General features: G+C 41.1%; 1 protein-coding gene across 1 annotated transcript in view; it reads right to left on the bottom strand.

The window, feature by feature from the left end:
• The window catches only part of emilin2a (elastin microfibril interfacer 2a), a 129646-nt gene that overhangs the window by 1210 nt on the left and 108382 nt on the right, over positions 1-20054 (bottom strand). Inside the window, exons 6-11 of the mRNA XM_042497481.1 lie at positions 19136-19326; positions 16248-18209; positions 5888-6241; positions 3193-3246; positions 2637-2696; positions 1484-1630 (exon numbers count right to left, since the gene is read on the bottom strand). Of these exons, the coding sequence (XP_042353415.1) occupies positions 1484-1630; positions 2637-2696; positions 3193-3246; positions 5888-6241; positions 16248-18209; positions 19136-19326 (2768 nt within the window). The remainder of the gene's footprint in view (positions 1-1483; positions 1631-2636; positions 2697-3192; positions 3247-5887; positions 6242-16247; positions 18210-19135; positions 19327-20054) is intronic.

Raw genomic sequence — 20054 nt, 5'->3', positions numbered from 1 at the left:
AGTGTTTACTTATTTTTGTCACTCCAGCTGTGGGTCCTTGTTCAACAGAGACTACATGGAATAATGAATGAGGTTAAAGGATGGGCTCACAATTTTTCAAATATAAGAGCAATAGTTTGGTGCCCGTATGAACAATGAAACAGGTTTTACTTTTAGAGACGTTCAATTTTTTTCCTTCCAGATATTGATTCCGATGCCTAATTAGCTTCTGTTTTGAGTAAAAGCTACTCCTCCAGGGATCTCAGTTATTTTCATGAACAATATTTTATTTACTAGATTACATAAATATAAATAACGTTCATACTCACAGTACGACTAAACACATTACAACACACAACGATCGACACAAACTCAAACACCAACTTATACACACAGCAGCTCGACATTATGTTTTATCTCTAATAGTTGGGAAAATAAACTACCTGGAAACTAATCCACTAAATCACAAGAAAAATTGGATAGACGTCTCAAAATTGATGTCATATCTTCAAGATAGTAAAAGTATACATCATATACAGCTATTGTGTAAATCAATACAATATTAACTTTTTGTGAAAAAACTTAAATGCTTTATAAGATTGCTGATGTTGAGTTTGGCAGCACTTATACATAACTGTAACCATACTGTGCACATAACATTTTTACTAGTGGGACTTTCCAGTGTAAAATAATTCCAAATTGCTGGTATTGTGCTAACAGCTAAGATTACACTATTTACCATAAATCAATTATTTGCAAAAGTGCTCGCCAGCATCTGCATAGCACAACTTGCTGTGTGGGCTACATTTATTAATAAATCATGTGGTATTGGAACGGTGCATAGACTTGCAACACATACTCACAGTTACCTGATCCAGCATTTTAGGCAGTATCGGAGGCATTTCTAATACAAGTAACAGAGCAACTCTTATTTACTTTGTGGAATCATTCCTGCTGTTCTGTTAGCCATTAAGACGCCGTGTCCTAATGTCCTAACAATGATAGAGATGGAGGACAAACTCCACAGTCCTCATTTCGTCCAAAAATGGATTTAAAAGTTTATCTGTGGCCATTATGATTGATGAAATTAAGTGGATATTTTCCAGAGTTACAGCCTTGTTAGTGTGAAATTCTCTTCTTTTTGTGTTAGAGTTCCTCCCCTGCATCTCAACAGGGAAACTGTCTCGAGAAACACACAGAGGGAATTTTGCACTAAAAAGGCATTGGCTTTGAAAAGTATCTGCTTGATTTTGTTAACTTGGGGGTCTCATATCATTAAATCCACATGATTCGGTAAAATAGTGTACATGGTAAATATCATAAATTGGGATGGAAATGAAAAGATGTTTACATCTGCAGAGAAGGGCACTGATGATAAACTACAGAAATGTTAAAGCATTAAATTTGTGTGCAACTAGACTGGCATAAAATGTACACAGCAGTCCCATGTGCTGTATCATAGTGGCACTGTAATAAATATTAACTCTTTGTTGTTGTTGTTTACCTGTGTGGGGATTGTAGTGTGCGCCGTCATTGACTAGAACTCTGTTGAAGCGGATGAAGCCAAAGTCTCCAGAGAGCGGCTGCTGCGTGAGGCCAGCAGAGAAGGAGAAAGGATCTGCGAAGGCGCTGTTGTCGACTGAAACTGGACCTAAAAACATGCACGTGAGTCGATCAGTGTCTCATTTCAAAGATAAGATCAGATAATCCTTTATTAGTCCCACAACGGGGAAAATTTGCATTGTTACAGCAGCAGAGAACATTAAAGCAAACATGTACAAGATAAATAACGCAAAAGAACATTATAAACACACAACAAGACACAAACGTTTTACACCAATTTACAGCAATTGCACATGGAAATAATAATAAGATTGCACATTGCTGTAATGAACTTAGCACAGTAACTGAAAAAAACACATTATTTTGAAGGAATGTTTTTTGAAATAGCTATCTAATAAGTCCCACCTAAAACAAAAAAATCTTTATCAGTGAAAGTGCACACTATATTGGGGGTATTTTCATCGCATTACCTTAATATGATATAAAGTGATTTCCAGTGGTACAAACACGCCATTATATCGCTCTCTCTTTAAAGCCAGACTCCATTGAGAAAAACATTGATTTTAACATCACTGAACGCAGGAACTGCTGGTCTGCTGCTGCCTCGGTCAGTTTGTGTGTTTGTGTTATTGTGTGACTTTAGTGTTTAAAACAGCTTTTCGGATTCACCAAAGTCACATAATAATACAAACTGACTAGCTGATCGAGGCAGCAGCAGACCAGCAGCTCCTGCGTTCAGCGATGTTAAATTACTGTTTTTGTCAATGGAGTCTGGTTGCCTTGGCGACAGCATAGATTGGGAACTGAAGCCTTTAACAGCTTCTAATTGAAAGGTAAAGCACTGAAAATACTCTCAACATAGCAAACACTTAAACTGTTGATTTGTTGAGCTTCCACATCAGACTCCAGACTGGGGGCGTGCCAGCTGACATGTACTGCATATAATATACTATCACAGGATAAATACCCCCATACACCCTATTCAAAAAGTCCAAACTATCCCTCTACCTTCTTTGCAACCCTTTGTTTTTGAGCAAATATCTTTTTTTCTTTATTGATGCAGATACTGAAACTGGGAGAGATGTTTTTTTTACCTGGCGTTTCAACAGGAGCGTGATGCATCGGGTTCCAGGGCACCTTTGCTGCAACAGGAACTAAAAGGTACAAATTAAAAAAGTGTTAATTGCATATAAATTCTTACAGTTACAGCTGTGAGCTGAAGAGTTTACACCTTTATTTTTATAGATGTTTAATTACACGAGTCTCTCATGACGTGCTTAAATTTAATATACAGACATAATTTATTAGGTGTTTTGTGCTTTTCTGGGTTGGTAAGTAACTGAAAAGGAAAAATAGTCCTTAGTTTCAGTGATTATAGCCATTAATTGGTTAAATGATTTTCTCTATGCTCAGTAAATGTAACATTTACCATGCAGCCCAGGGTATAACGTTCTGCTAAGTTCCTTCAGACGAGCTTAAATGCTTCCACAGTCCGCCCACACCTTAAACTAAACACATCCAGTTCCTTCTCCCTCACACACTCGGGCTATAAATTATTCACTGCCTCTCCAAATTTTTTATACTGATATAATGAACAGCAAAGCCTGCAGATGCATGTATTGTTAACATGATTATGAGGCGCTTCAACACCTTGGCGGCTGCTTGATTGAGGCTTGAATGATGCGGGCTGCAGAGGTGGATATCCTGCAAAGGAAACAGATGACAAACACATCATATTTTATCATCATCAGAAGAGAGAAGTCAGTGAGTGCTTCTGCCAGAGGCGGTTGTTTGGTTTTCCATCTGAACATTATGGCAAAAACACTGCGGGAGAGTTTCCCAGCGAGGGTATAAATTAAAACAAAACAGGTTGTAATCTGGGCTGCACAGTTTCAGTTTTAGTAATAGCTTTTTGAGTCAGTCTGATGTAGGTTTAGCTGCATCGGGACAATGGGATCTATCAGCAGATTCAGACGTTTACAGTTTCCTCAGAGCTTTGAAATGGGTTCAGACTTGCAGATATTTGTGCAGTTTGAGTTCCAAATAAAACCAGCAACCATAAAAACTGAAATAAAACAAACCAATCAAAAGGATTCACAGCCCTGTGAAGATAAAATGCCAAAACCCTTTAATGAGTAACATTATTTAAAAACTTGCATCTATACACCAAAGCCATGCATGAATTTTGAATGCACAATTTCTTCGCTAACCTGAATTTAAAGAGCATATTTCAAAACTGTCCTTTTCTGCAAAAACATGCCATTTGGGGGCTAAAACAAAGCCTTTGTTTTGTCGTTTGACAGTTTGCCTAATCATCCTATATGCAGTCCAGTTAATTCAATCCAGAACTGGCTCCGTGACTATCTGTTGTCTTTTCCGTCCAATTAGAGTTGGCCGCAGTTAGACGCCTTTTAAGTTTAGCATTCCTATGTGTGGATAACAAAAAAAAAACAAACAGTAAATGGACAATTAGACATTTGTTATGGGCTCCATGTGCGAAAACTGCTAATGAGAACAAAACAGAGACAGGCTCAAATCCAAATTCTGTCATAGCTGATGTAGCTTAGATGAGTTTATCTGATGTGTTTGAATTGACAGAGCTGTTGAAAAGAGGAACATACATAATATTTTGTCAGACGTGTGGTAATGCTGGCTCAGCCGAGCTCCACATGGTGCCAGAGTTATGACACAGTGTCATTAAAAGCCCCGCCTGTCATGGCAGTGATGACAGATTTTAGTCTCAACAGTCATTCAAATGGACTCAGAATCTGGATTAACACTTTACATTACAGCCCACAAATTACACTGTAGTCAATGTAATATATCGAGAAAATCAATAAAACAGCTATTAGATACTTATACCAGAAAAATACAGAGGCAGAACGCAGGAGGTTAGGTCCTAAAATCTGAAAATGAGTTAGCATTTTAGCACTCCTGGTTCCCCCAGCTAGAAGTCAATGTTTCTTTGTTTTTTATGGATTTTTGGTTAGATGCCTGAAATAAGCTCTGTGGTTAACACTAGCGGAAAATCGCTTTTTATTGTGTTTGTATGTGATGTGTTTTTTTGTGTAGTAGTTGTGTTGTCTGTCTTGTGTCTTCGTCTTTGTGTCAATTTATATTGTGTGCTGTTGTGTGTATTATTTGTGTTGTGTGTGTCTTTTCTTTTCTCCTCTTCTTGTACAACTTTATTTTGTCATGTGATTGTTCTTCGGACCTGCCGAGGGACTGCAGGTGCAAATTAGCTCCGAGCTCTAATCTGGTACGGTGCATAAAAAGGGAACATTTATGTTTTAAACTGTACACGAGGAAACCTTCACAATTTATTCTACGACTAAAAATGTGTCATTAAATATCCTACTCATGAATTCTGAAGCTTTTATGTGTTTCTAAAAAGCATCCTCACGCCGTCATCTGGAGATCGCATTTAGGCCTCAAAATGATAAAAGTGGTGTTCTTTGTGAAGATTATCTTGCTGGATAAAACATGAATATCTTACACTTTTGTTTGCCACAGAGTTTATTTTTTGCAATAATCCAAAATCCAATGGGAAAATCCCATGGGACTAAAACTTCTCCCATGTGCCAGACACGCATTGGTTTTTTGTTTGCACTGTAATTTGCAGGCTATAATTTAAAGCATTAGCAAACCAGGTTTTGTACCTTAAACCTATGAGCAGAGGTGTGCCGAGTAAACAAAAACAGTACTCAAGTATAAAGTATTTCTACTTCATAGTTATATTCAAGTTCTGTGATTATAGAAATCAAGTAGAAGCAAAAAAGAAATAATTACTTGAGTAAGAGAATGAATTTATAAATCAATGTACTGCATTTTAACAGGTCCTCAACAAGTAATAACAAACGTAAAGTTCACATTGATCGTGAGTAAAGTGCACAAAGTGACAGAATACGTGCTGTTAAAAATCCTCAGAGAGGCTTGGACGCGGTCTGCATTTTGTGTATTTGTGTCTTTGTGTGTATAGGCTTTATTATTGTCACTGTCGGACAGTCACTGTTGTGCATGTGAGCTCATCTGAAAAGAAAAATTATTTACAGCTAAATGTATCAGTAAAAGTAGTCAGAAGTGTGTAACCCAATGTTACGGTGTAGAAGTACATATAATTTATCGCAGCTATACTTGAAAAAATAAGCATTCTACAAAGAAACTACCCTTAAAAGTACTTAAAAAAATAAAGTATGTTTATCTGAGTAACTGTAACACATTACTACACACTGGTGTTGACCTAAGATTTGATTTTTTTGGTGTTTGCACAGATTTATGTCACTCATGTCAAAAACATCTGAATCATCGCTGCAGTGTGAAGGTGATCACCAGCAGCTCTTCTCACCTGGTGCTCCAGCAAATCCTTTGACAGGCGAGCTGGATGAGTCCTCCGACCCTCTCCGCACAGTCACCCTGCGGGTGTACCCCGGAGGTCCGGCCTCGCCCGTCTCCACCACCGGCCTGACGGGAACCCGGGGAAGCGTGGCGTGGCCTGGCTGCTGGGGTCTGGTCGGCTGGCTCGGCGGACTGATCTTGATCGTGTGCACGTTGGGCTGCTGTGGTTGGCTGGGATAGTTCGGCTGCCTTGGGCTGGACGGCGGCGGTGGGATGATGAAAGGGATGTGGATTTGTGGGATCCTTGTTCTGCCTGGAGTTGAATCTGGCAAAGACACGGGCCTCTCTGGTCTTAAGGTCATTCCTTAGAAAGAGAAAGAAAAAGACAGTCTGTGTAAAAATATCAAATTACAGTTCACTTTCTAACCAAACGACAGCCGTTAACATCTGGTTACAACAGTTGGAAGTTAAGGAAAATACTTTAACTGCAAAGGCACAAGCTTCCAATTGACTTTTTTGTTTATGAATCCCACTTCCTCTCTCACATTCAGACCACATCCCTCCCTTCTCCTGTGAATTCTCCTTTAACGACTAAAATTCTGATGACAGGCCAAATTAGACCCGGCTTTCACTGCACCTCTGAGCTTTTTCTTTTCAGCCGTTATTACCCTTCATAAAAGCAAAGCAGGCGGTCGGTACGAGTTTTTAGGGCAACAAGAACCATCTGAACGGAAACCGGTTGGCTGCCTGCCAGACCCCCTGAGGGCACAGACATCACCTGGGCCTCTGAGGTGAGCGCGGAGACGCTGTGAGAGCGTCCTGGGGACAAATAACCAAAATAATTACAGTCCCTGCTTTGTGTCAGCCCCGTCTCTCAGCCAGGTGTCAGACAGATTGTATCACCGTGTTTAAGATTTGGTGAAGGCGTTTTTACACTGAATGGCTTGTTTGAGGTGATTCTGTGCTGCTTAAACCTTGTGGATGAAGCTGGAGTCTGTAACAGGATTACGGTAATGTCAGTCAGCCAGAGACACTTGCAACAAGGAAATGACCACTTACTCTTATACAGTTAGATGTTTACAGTAAACTTATATGAATGTTACATTTTTGGCAGAGTCAACAATACATGCTGGATGCTGGAGAGGTGGAAAGTGCTGCAGAAGCAAGCAGTGCAGATATGCGGGTATGAGCTGTGTTAAAGTGAGAAGTGTCACATTTTAAAGGCCGCTTTGTACATCTGCTTGAATGTGATTGGATGTTGCTGGTGTGCTGGTAGATGATCAGCTGTCATAACAATAGGCCAATAGACGCTGAAGAAGGAAACAGCTGAGAGCTGTTCAGATGATGCAAGTGCCTCTTAAAACATGCGCCTTGCAGTGTTTTATGAGGAGGGAAATGCATTAAACACCTTTTTTGGCCCTCAAGGAAAACACATTTCAGATGGAAACACTGAATGTAAATACAACCGCGTTTCATTACAAGGAAACTACACATGGCACATTTTGCAGGTTTCAACCTCAACTCATTGTCTTTTCTGTTCCAGCTCCATCTGCCACAAAATGCAAATGATAGCTCCGGAAAAAAGCTGCTTCGGTGGACCTTAAAGGGACAGTGCACCCCAATATATATATTTAAAAAAAATAAAAATAATTCTCTGACCTATAGTGCTTTTTACCAGTCTGGATTGTTTTGGTGTGAGATGCAGAGTGTTGGTGCTGTCGGCTGTAGAGACGTCTGTCTTCTCTTCAGTGGAACGAGAAGACACTCAGCTTGTGGTGCGTAAAGTGCCAAAAAATGAATTCAAAAACTCAACATTAATGTCTCTTTCAAGATAATCCACAGACCGTGTTGTGAGCAGTGTCATGTAGAAACTATTTTCTTTTCAAACAAATCACTGCACAGAACAAAGTCATGAACATGGACGAACATTTTTATTATTATGACTATTTTTATTATATTTTTAGTATTTATTTTAAGTTATTTTGGTGCTTGTTCAGTTACTTCCCATTTCTGTGCAGAATCCTTCTTTGAACCCTTGTGGAGGCGTGTCATGTTCAACATGGCCTCTCACTGATCCACTGCTGTCACCCACCTGCATTCACTCAACAATCAGGACTGGGTGACACCCACTACCAAGTTTCTAACTTGTTTTCTTTGTTCTAGTTCCTCTTTTGCACCCCGATGAAGACCAAGTGTCAAAACCGGTTGGTGTTTTAATGCATGTAGCCATGTTCTTTAAAAAAAAAAAAAAAAAAAAAAAGTTTTTTAACCTCATTCAGCCACATTTGCTGCTTGCTGAAGTTTGTCTTTTAACTTCTGTATTTTTTGGCACCACAAGTCTCATAATATTGGAGAGAAGTCAGACGTCTCTACAACCGATATCTCCATAACTCACACCAAAACAGTCAAGACTGATAAACAACAAGAAAGGTAAAAAATATATATTCTTGATTTGAGGGTGAACTGTCCCTTGAATTTTTTTTTTGTCAAAGCACTGTTTACAAATTAAAAATAGATGTTTACACTCAGATCCATTGAGTATCATTTGTGTAAGATACATGAGAATCTATGTATACAGGTGTGTAATAAAAATTGTAAATATTTAGATATAGGTACTTAAAATGACAAGCCTTTAGTTGATACCAGTTTAATTATGTAATAAAGGGGTAGGATTAAATATGTTTATATTTGTTCCTACTCCCTTTCGCAGATGTAAATTGATGCAATCTGCAGATGGAATTCATTATGTCATTTTTTTAATTTCTTTTTTGTTGATATGTTTTTAACTACTGTTTTTGTTGTATTTTACACGCTTGAAATAAAAACAAAAAAAATCAATCATTAAATCACTTTGTAGCATCTTGAAATGATAATAATTCTTATAATGGATGTAGGTTTGATCGCAGCCAATGATTTAAAAGTTTAAACGATTAATTCAGTGTTGTGCTGAGGCAAAGTGATCAATCCTAAAGAACCTGAGAGCAACAGTATTACATTAGAGCCTGTAACTCAGGATTATGAAAACCACTCACTTCTTATCAAATAAAACATCATCAACCACCAACAAAATCTTTCCTTCTTACTGCCAATGACACCACAAGCTACTCAGAAACCACATGTATAATCAAAAACAAATTAAACCCAGCAATCATGTTGTACTCAGATAATCAGAAATCTCTTCCTCATTTCCTCCCTGTGCCTCCTTCAGGACGTCGGCTGCCTGAGTGCATATTTCCCATGAGCTCTTAGCCTGTGTCTCACTAAGGGGGCAACCACAAAAGTCGAAAAACACACACACACACACACCAGTGCTGGTGCAACCAAGAGCATCACCAAAACCAGATGTTATTGCTCACAAAGCAGATTGAGACACAGCAGGGGGAGGGATGCTGTAGTCCACAGATTCGTGTGACAGTGCGTGAGTGTTCAAAAGTGTCTGAAAGCGTTGAGGATTATTGCAGCAGACAGGCCGATCATGCGATGGAAAATGGTGTCAAGGGGCACAGAGGCAGGGCGTGGTGGTTACGCATAGAATAATGCAATCACTCACACTCTGGCATATATTTTTCCTTTCTTGCTATGCACATGGACGCAATTTCATCCTCCACCCCGTTTTTTTTTCCTCCAGTGATATGATGGGAGGTTCAAATTGTGCACTGCATGGCAGACCTCAGGGACTCCCTTTGTGTATCTGGGTCCATTCTCCTCTGAAGACTTCCAGATGGGCTCACGGGTCAGAGATGGAAACACCTCACGTCGAGGCGTCAGAGATCTGTCTCTGGGGAAGCTGCCCCCTCAAAATTTTCTGACTAAATATATACAGTGTGTGTGTTTGTGGCGGTGTCGAGTTCAATTTTCCATTCTTTCCCAGCAGACATCCTTTGACTTCAAAAAGCCTTTGATATCTTGTTTTTCTTGTATTCCCTCATCACGGCAGACAGTTAATCTTACTGCCTGTCTCTCCTATATAAAGTCAGAATGATCAATTGCAGAGCATTGATCCATGAAATCAAAGACTTCATTTTATACCCGGTTTAATACAACTGCTTTTTTTTTTTTTGTTTTCTTTTCTGAAGGCCTCGCCTGTCGATAGACACTTACAGGACAGGGTGGAGGGAGAGGAGGAAAAAGAAGTCCTCTGGCATTCTTGGAAGGACAAATTGGAAGAAAAAAAACTTGACAGAAGGAGAGAGAGCGACGAGGGAGTAAAGGGAGAGCAATCCAGAGATAAGAGAGAGAGAGAGAAAGAGACGACAGTGATTTGAGCTAGACTGGGCTCACCTCCAAATGAAAAAGGAGGAGCAGAAAAAAAAGCATCTTGAGAATCGAATAAGAATATTCAGCGCAAGAGGGTTGTTTAGTCACCATCTGAATGAGGAACAGTAAGTAAGAAAACAGAAGCATTTTACATATTTCTACCAATAACCTCTACAGCCTGCATCCATTCAGCCTCATTTTTAACTGACTTTGATACATCTGTGTTACATGCAAACTGCTGCTTAACCACAACTCCCTGTCGGAAAAGAAACAAACACACACAAGCTGCAGCGGCGGCCCTCTGCTGCAGCAGCTGCTGCTGCGGGCGAAGCAGTGCCAGTGTTTTGCAACTGAAGTCACACAATTCCACTCAGCAGTCACACTGAGTAAGGGCAATGCTATTCCTGTTAATCTTTCAGTTATGTTATTACAACACCTCATCTGTTCGCAGCCTCCTCGGGGCCTTCATATGACCGAGCAGAGAGAATGGGCTCAAACGCAGAGAGGAAACATTTCAGTAGGCTCTCAACCACCACCACCACACCCACAAAGCTGGGATTTTTCATGGAATTTTTTTCCATGTCCATTTAGACTGTTTCTCTCCTCTCCCAAACTTGAGGAAAACATTAAATCTTCATGCTGCCTCGGCCACACAGTCCGCCTCCCTCTCTCGTGGGATTTAGCATGCAGGCTATGATCACAAAGAGAATATGATGATAGTTGCTCTCAAAAGAAAAAGTTGACATGAAAAAGTTGTGCCACTAAAACCCAGATGTTGGTAGTGATATTGTTAGAGACACAAGTGGCCACGAAAACTGTGTTTTAAGTGAGGCATCCACAGCATACCCACCTGTAATAGTGCCACCAAGAATAGGTGTTTTTAGCAAGACATCCCCGGCATTGTAGCAGCAATTGTGCTACTAAAACCCAGATATTGTTAGTGATATTGTTCATAAGACATAATTGGCCACCAACACTGTGTTTTGAGCGGGACAACCACAGCATTTCCACCCGTAATGGTGCCACCAAAAACGTGTTTTTTAGCAAGACATCCGCAGCATTTCCAGCCACAGTTGTGCCACCAAAACCAGATGTTTTAAGCTGAAACATGGTCCTTTTCTAACTATAACCAAGTGTTTTTTGTGAACATGACTGCACATTAAGCACAGTGTATTTGAAATGTAAAGAAACGTACATTTCTGACATGAGAAACAAAAGTTACATATCCTTGTTTTGCAGAAATGTACATTGCCAACCTTTATTCTGGCCGCTGTGTTGCATAGAGAAATGTGATTGGTATCTTTTGCATCTTCTCATTTAACTCTCAGCAAGAAAGCAAATCAGCTCATTCCCAAAATGTCAAACTTTAAATAGGCCTATGCTCAAAGAATATCAAAGCTAAAAACTGATTTGGGGTTCCCTGACCAACGTGTTTCACAATCCTGCTGCAATACGCACAGTCCTGTCTGATTTAATTCTGGGCTGAGGTGCAGTATAATGTTACGTGCACGGTAATGAAATCACAATTTGGAAATAACTGCCCATATTTGGCATATAGTGAAATGGAAGACGTGAATGCCTTCACGCTCTCCCTCTCTGTACACCACAACCATTAATCCATCCGCCCTCCTTTGCTCCTCAGGTCCCTATCGCATCGTTGTTTTGGACGGGGGTTTAAGAAAGGGAGGCACCGGTGATGGGGCCCCAGTTATGACATCACAGCTGAGGGTAGTGGAAGCATCTGGTCCTGGGTGTGGAGCCCTGCTTCTCCCCTCTCCATCAAGACTGGCTCCAGCAGTGAGTCAGGGTCCTTAATGAGGACCAGACTCCACACATCAGACTGAGGTCACCCTACGGGAATCTCTGGAGGCTGGTATGTGTACATGTGTAAGGGGAAAAGGAGGGAGGGAGGTGTATTGTGTATGAGCCTGTGTGTGTGTGTGTGTGTGTACGGTAATTGTGCGTAATAGTGTACGGAGCGAGCGGTAAGTGAGGTCTGCATTTCTGTGGTATGAGTAGAAACAGCTATGTCATGGTGCAAGAAAGAAGACCTCACAGCTTCACGTGTTCATAAAGGGAAAGACAGACCAGTCTGCTCGGCTGCTCGGACATTTACATGACGGAGCTCTGAGGCAAAACAGTGCAAGTAAATCATCAGAGTAGCTAGGCGGGGCCGACCTCGGCATGTAAAAAATTAATTTCTTATATAAAATCCGGGGAATTCTTAGGACAACAAGTCAAAGGAAGTTTCCAATGTGGGCCTCTGCCTCTCGGTGCCGGGACATATTGAATGACATATTCGAGGCCCCGTGAACTCGTGTCCTCCCTCTCCGGGAAATACCCTGTGGCCATTCATGGGATCTGATCCTCCCCTCCAAGCCTCCATGTAAACCAAGCAAGCAGAATGCATTATATGGAGGATTATCTTCAGGAAAAGTTTGTGTTTACACAGATGTTAATCACGCTCGATAAACTCATGTGGTGGAAGTTAGAGAGGAAGCTACGGAGGAGTGTGTGTATTTGGCCATTTCAGTGTCTGACTGCACTAATAAATCCAGGGACTTTTAAGTGTGCCATAATCTATTTCTCATTATACAGTATATATTTCCTGTCATACTGAAAGGTAATATGTAAAAGTAATAAATATGCTTATTTGCCTTCTTGCCGGGAGATGGATGAAATTCAGTATGGAGCCAGCACCTAGTTTAGTTGAGAATAAGATGAGAAACGGAGGGGGTAGGGGGGTCTGTCTGTCTCTCTCCAAAGGTAACTAAAAGAACCACAACTTGATGTTTCAACTGTCAACGTTAATGCGTCAGTCATGATGCGATTAAGGTCTGTACATAAATTTTATTTTATTGTAATTCTTTTTACGTTAATTGTCAGCTGACATTCCTGTCTTAAGGGCTGGGTTTTAAAGCCAGAGTGATGGTACTGGGACCATTTGAAACTAGAAAAGCTCAGGAATCAAGTGGTGCCATGTTATGCTAACTTCTCAGGAAGAGGGTGGAATAACGCTCCAAAGTTTGGCTAAATTTTGGAAACGCAAAAAAGGCTTGGCCATTTAACAGGTGTCCCTTAACCTCTGACCTCAAGATATCTGAATGAATAGGTTCTGTTGGTGCCCATGAGTCTCCTCTTTACAGACGCGCCCACTTTATGCTTGTCCCATGCAGTATTGATTTTTGATTTCAAATTAAGACAATCAGACAAGAATTGGTTCGCCTTGTCAATATGAAACTGTTTTGTAATGCAAAATAATCAAAAATATTATTTAAAAATGGGATGAATCGCTGACAGCTCTTGTTTTAACATTTAATTTTTTGGACAGATTAAACAAACAACAAAGAAAAAGATTAAAAACAGATTAAGATAAAACGTGTTAACTGGCGAAGTGCTGGTAGGCAGATTTTGTTGCCTTTGGACAAAGCCAGGATCAGGGTTTTCCTCTGTTTCCACTCTTTATACTAATAATAAACTAACTGGTGCTGACTGTAGCTTCACACTGAATGGATAGTATCTGTCTAGAGGCTGTGGCTCAGAGGTAGAGCCACTAATCGGATGGTTGGGGCTTTGCTCCTTCTGTCAACATGTCAAAGTATCCTTGGGCAAGATAGTGAACCCCAAATTTCTCCTGATAGCTGTGGCGTTGGTGTATTATTGGGTATGAATGTTTTTTAAAAAACCTGATTAGCAGTTGTAAGGTAGCCTCTGCCACCAGTGTATGAATGTGTGTGTGGATGTGACCCGTAGTGTGAAAGTACTTTGTGTGTTCAAAATGACGAGAAAAGTGCTATACAAGTGCAAATACTTTTACCATCAAACTAATAACAATAAAGCAAATGAGCTTATTCATTTGCGATGTCTGCAACAGAGTTCAGTCAGTCCCCTGCATACATGCAGTGAGCTGTTTTCATTGTGCTGTGAGCAGTGCTCTGCTCACTCTCTCTCTTTAAAACCGTGCCTGCTGCCTCCTGAAAGCCAGCTGTCCCTTGCTGCCAAAGCACCACTGCTGCTGTTCATATAACATTTTATAAGCTACACCTCCACCCCGGCATCCACCTGCAGGCCACATACCCCTGGGTTTGAAGTTATTTTTGTCACACTCTTCTCACTGTTGTGATGACTTAAAGGATGGGAGCTGAGAACAGGTCGATTGCCTCCAAGCTTATCGATTACTTTTGTCGATACTGACAGGTTTTTCTGATAGTTGTAAAACAATGACATCATACTCATGCGTTAAGTCCTTGTGGGCATAACATATTCTCACTCCCAACTTGTCAAACACTGACACTTGGTCAGTGGTCAAAATATGGTACACTAAGTACCCCGCCAAAAGTTTGGAATTAAAGCAACAGCGTGTCAATTAGCACTTGTTTCGTGCATCGTGTCTTTAAAAAATAAACTGCAGTTTTTACAGGAAATGTATAGTTTTTGCTCGCTAAATGCATAAAGTCCTTTTCAAAATACACTCAATAAAAATACTTATGTTTTTTAGGTTTGTTTCCACGTTTAGGCAACAAAAGCATTGGGTTTAGAAAAGAAACATCATGGTTTCAAAATATAACATCTTATATATAACGTCACCTGTCATACATCACTAGCATAGTATGCTTCACATACCAGCACACTACATCATGATTGAAGTAACTCTACTGACTTTTGGTTTCACACGAGAGACAAACAGCCAGCTCCTGGGTGAAAGTCCAGAATTTGTTTGAACCATCCACTTCCCCTCACTCCTGTCCTATGCTGACTTCCTCACTCTTTATTTTAAGGTAGTTGCCTGGAGCATAAACAAATGCTGCTTCCAATCAAGTTCTGTACCAATGCTTTAGGCTTAATGTGCGTCTTTGTTTGATGCTGACAGGCCACTGACCAAGCCTCAGTATTTGACTGATTGGAAGTTAGACCGAGTTTGAAGAAACATTCCAAAGTGTGGCTTCATGCCATGCAGAAATATGACAACATTGCTGCTTGTTATGTCAGAAAAATTATTATTTCAAGTAAGGGTGGAAAACCAGCCATATGCTGAAACATCTGTCTACACAACATGGGCTTAAAATCCAGGGATGACGTGTATTTATCACTCAACGACAACCACAGCTTCCCAACCGAGCAGCATGTCCATTACTGAGAGTAAATATCCTGTTGTAGTCACATTGCCGCAGGCAGGCTTGGCAAATTTTGTTCTTTGACAAAGAAAAGCTAAAGGAAAACAGATGCTGTTCAAATATTCTCTCATTTGATCCATTTTAGATAATGAAAGAAATGTATGCATAGGCGGATTATGAGAAAATGGGGCCCTGGGCAGAGATATGCAAAGGGCCCCACCATCTCTTCTACTTAGGAGCAATACACACAGGTGGTTGCAGTGGTTTTGAGAATCTTTGTTGTTGTTATGTGTCGTTGTGTAGTTGGTGAGGTGATTTTTTGTCTAATTGCAGTAAGTAAGTAGCTCTTGGAGGTCATTTTATGTATTTTTGCGGTCACTTTGAAGTCATTTGCATCTCCTTGTAGTTGCTTTGCATCTTTTGGTGGTCTTTTTGTGTCTTTTGTTGTCATTTAAGTCTCCTGGTCTGTTTGTGTTCATTTCAGTGGCATTTAATAATCCCCCCCACCCCCTCTTCTCTGTTTCTACACTGTGCTCAGACTCAGCGATAATAAAAAAGCCCCAAAAACAATAGTGTTGTGCTGAAAACCTGTGTAGGCCTACCTAGGAACCAGTAGGGGAATCGATAAAGAATCAGAGCAATGGCCAGAACCGCTAACAGTATTAGTATCAATAAAATCTTATACATTTCCATCCATAGCTGAGTTTGCTGCTCTCTTATGGGGAGTGACAAGGTCAGAGCCAAATACAAATTCTGTACATATTTAACATTTGCATAATAATCCATTCAATGTGTGCACACTGACTGAAGTTCTGTAGTGATAAAGCCTCTGTATATTGTTTCAAAACTCTGGGATATGCTCATTAAACAAATATGATCATGCAACAACATGGTTTATGTCAGTGAAAGCCAAGGAGGGCCTTTTGATCAATCCTGTCATTTCCTTCTAAAAACATGACCAAAGATAGTCATCAAACCATCAACAAACCGCCCACTCACCTGGCTCTTTGGCAGTGACGTCTTTCGAAACATGTTTGGCCAACGCAGACAGCTGTGCCTGGAGCCTCTGCAAGGAATTCTGCAATGCGATGATGTCTGCGCTGTGATTTCCGCAGGTGGCGTTCATCCTGGACACACAGTCCCGCAGACCACCAACGTGTCTGTCCAGTCCATCTTTCAGCTCTCCAATGTTGGCAGAAACCACATCTAACCTTCCACACACCTTTTCAAGTTGGTTCATACGTTCATCCACAGCAGAGATGCCATCAGAAACACCCTGTGTGTTCTGTTTACATTGGCTCAGTTCAGATGACAACTGCCTGCTGAGTGAATCAAGCCTGTTCTTCAGCTCCTCCACCTCACGTCTGGTGTTGTCTGCTTGACTACTGGGCACTGATGCCCAGTTGGTCCGCACTGGACCTCGAGCGCTGCTCTGCTCTGCATGGCAACATGTTGAGTTTATGCTGTGCATATCCTGGTTGTATTGCTTTAAGGAATCACTTAACCCAGTAACAGTGCTAGCAAGACCGAGCACATTGTCTTGCAGATTAATTAGTCCCTTCTTGAAGTCCTCCATTGTTTTCACACGATTCTCATTTGCAGCTGATTCCCTTCCAACAAGACCCTCCAGTTGCCGAAGCTTGTCTTTGTTGGAGTTGACATCTGTGTTAAGAATGTCCAAGTTGTTCCTGTGTCGACTCAGGTCCTTCAAAATGTTTTCAAAACCTTTAAATGTGGGCAATGAACTCAATGCAGCTACGCTAATTCCTGTTCCAGAACATCCTGCAGAGCACAACTCCCCAACAGCATTGACCTTATCATCCAAACCCTGGAGCAGGAACTTATTGTTGTTGACTTCTGTCTGGAGGGCATCCACGGAGTCAGCAAACATCCCAGAGAGGGAGGTGTTGCTTATTTCCAACAGCGTGTTTGTAAACTGGTCCTCCATGTTGTTCAGGCGCTCCTCCAGCAGCTGCCGGAGTGCTTCCACCTTGTCCTCAATTGTACGGGTCAGCTTCTCTTCAATGTAGAAACAGTGAGTCTCTGCATTTTGCTCTGTGATATTAATGCGTGCCTCCAGCTCCTCCATCATTAGATTGAAATCAGTGTCACCCTGAGGTTCAGAAAGGTGCACCAGCTCGTTGTCAAAGCGGGCATTCAGGGCGCGGTGAGCCTCTGCAATACGGTCAATCTCACGCCACAGGTCTTTGTGGTCACTGCGATCCTCTTGCGCTTTGGATGGATCCGTCTGCCGTTGAGTTCGTATAGGTCCATCTGCAGCAGCCATGTCCAGACGTAGCGCCCGGATCTCCTTTCTCAGATCGGCCTCCTTGGCATCCACCAGCTTGGTCAGACTGGCCAAACCTTGATCACGGCTGTCCTCACAAGTCTTGAGCTTGTCACTGCATGAGCTTTGTAGCCTGGCCACATGTTCCTCCATATTCTTGTCTATCTCTGTCTTCAGCTTCTCAAACTTTCCGTCAATGTAGGTCTGTATAACATCAAACTCCGCCATGGCTGGAGTCTGAGACTGAGAGGCATCCATCAGGACGCGGATCTGCCCCTCATGGCTTGACATGGTTCCTCTTAAGTCTTCCAAAGCTTCTTCCTTGATTTTCAGCTCATTGTTGATATCATCTAACCGGGTCACTATTTTCTCTAAAGCCTTGTCTCCAGTGATTCCACCTCTGGTTGCTTGATGACCATCCAGTACTGCCGGAATCTCTTCTGCATTGGTATCCATAGCACCGTCCGGCGGACGCATGTTGTTGAGAAGCGTCACCAAAATCTTCTTTGTGTCTTCCTGCAAGTCTGTGCGGAGGTTGGCCGTTAACCCTGTCAGAGCGGTCTGAAGATCCTGGACTGTCCGAGACAAGCGCTGAACTTCACCTTCGAGAAGATGCACTTTGTCTGTTCCACCATGCCTAGTCTCATGGTGTCCTGTCTCTCGCCGCTCTGGCCCTATGATGAGGAAATAAAATGGTTAGATTTTTAACAAAAAATACAAAAAAAAGATTATCTTCTCTAAGAAGGATAGAATACATTTAGCTTAAAGGGTCAGTGTGTAAGATTTAGGGGGATTTAATGGCATCTAGGAGGGAGGATTGCAGATTGCAACCAGCTGAAACTTCTCCTGGTTATGATTCATTTAGTGTTGATTGTTCAGGAGGTTTTTAGAAGGAGCTGAATTTGCAGAGGTGTCTTCCCCTCCAAAACAAATGGAACCAATGGTTTAAACAGCTAAAAATACTGAATAAACAGTTTCACATAACAAATCAGTGTTTCTCCAATGCTGTTTGGCATGTCGGATAGGGATGCCAGCCCAGCACCAGCTTTTCTGTGCTCACCTTTTTCTTTACCGGGAACCAAATTATCCACAGGGTTCTGGCCCTCTTCATATCAAACAAACCCGATAAATTTAACCAGATAAAAACACTAAATAAAGCAGTGTCACGTTTAAAAAATCTTTGTTTTTCTGCCACTCTCATCATGAAGGGGCTGCTAACTACGATTGCTGATGCAAAAACATTTAAAAAAAACTTAAATGTCCATATCTACAGCCAGAGTTTGATTTGTCCATTCTGGGCTACTGTAGAATCATAATGATGCAACATGGTGATCTTCGTAAACGAGGACCCACTCCTTATACACATATGAAAGGCTAATTTCAAGATAATGAAAACACTCGCTTTTTTTTTTTTAAAGTGATTATATGTTAAAGAAAACCAATTATTATATTACATTCCATATCTGCCGGTGTATCTCCCTAAATCTTACACTCTGGAACTTTAATTTAATGATTCGGTTGTACTTTAAAAAATCTGGAAATACGGAGATTTTAGGATCAATTGACAATATCACTAAAGGCAGAAAAGAACACATCTTACTCTGTGTGTGTCTGGGTGTATATCCAGGATTTGGTGGGAGGTAAGGCTGTGTTCCCTGAACTGTTTGCCGGTCTGGGGGTGGTTTTAAATCTTTACAGTCGAGACCTTGGTAACCCGGACAGCATCTCCACTCCAACTCCGTGATCGTCTTGAAGGCAATCTTGTACGTGGGTCGAAACCGATTTTGGTATCTGCAAAACAACACAAGTATTTATAAATCTCAAACAAATATGAATATAAAATTGGGAACACTTAGCTTTGTTTCCAATATCAAATCCTGACCTTTGGGATATGTTATTCTTTTCTTTTTGTTTGTTGATGCTGCATCTAGTTAGTCTTTCCAAAAGGTTTGAATCTGTTCCAGTGATGTGTTTTTATTGGGAACTCAAGACTCCTGCAATCACCAAATCATCTGCTTTTTGGGACTTTTTTTGAGCCTCTTCTCTGCTGTTCCCCGTTATATGAAAGTTTCAGCTTTCTAGCCAAGGCAAACAATTCCCAAAGAAACAATAGATGACATCACTTCCCTGAAGGCCGGGGTCATGTCATGCAGAACATCTGGAAATTTGCTGACTGAAACAATCATCTTTGCACATTTCCCCAACTTTCACCCTCACTGATAACACTGTCCAAGCTTGACAAATAAAAGAAACTAATAACTTTACAAAATTATGGCTGTAATCAGCTATGTGCACTTAAATCTCATCCTCACAAGAGATAATGTGAAGCCAGCACATTGTGTCATAACTTAGAAATGGAAAAAGTTGAGGTGTCTCTCCTTACTGCCAGCTCTTCTTTCTTTAACTTGGAAACCTGTGACCTAAGAATTGTCTGTTTCCAGGGATCTTTTCCACAACACAGTGGCTCCTGTGGATGAGTCTGTGTGAGTGCATCACAAAGCTCCACCACAGATAGCATG

Source organism: Plectropomus leopardus, chromosome 12, assembly GCF_008729295.1.
Source record: "Plectropomus leopardus isolate mb chromosome 12, YSFRI_Pleo_2.0, whole genome shotgun sequence".
NCBI lineage: Eukaryota > Metazoa > Chordata > Actinopteri > Perciformes > Serranidae > Plectropomus > Plectropomus leopardus.
This window is presented reverse-complemented; position numbering and strand designations above follow the sequence as displayed.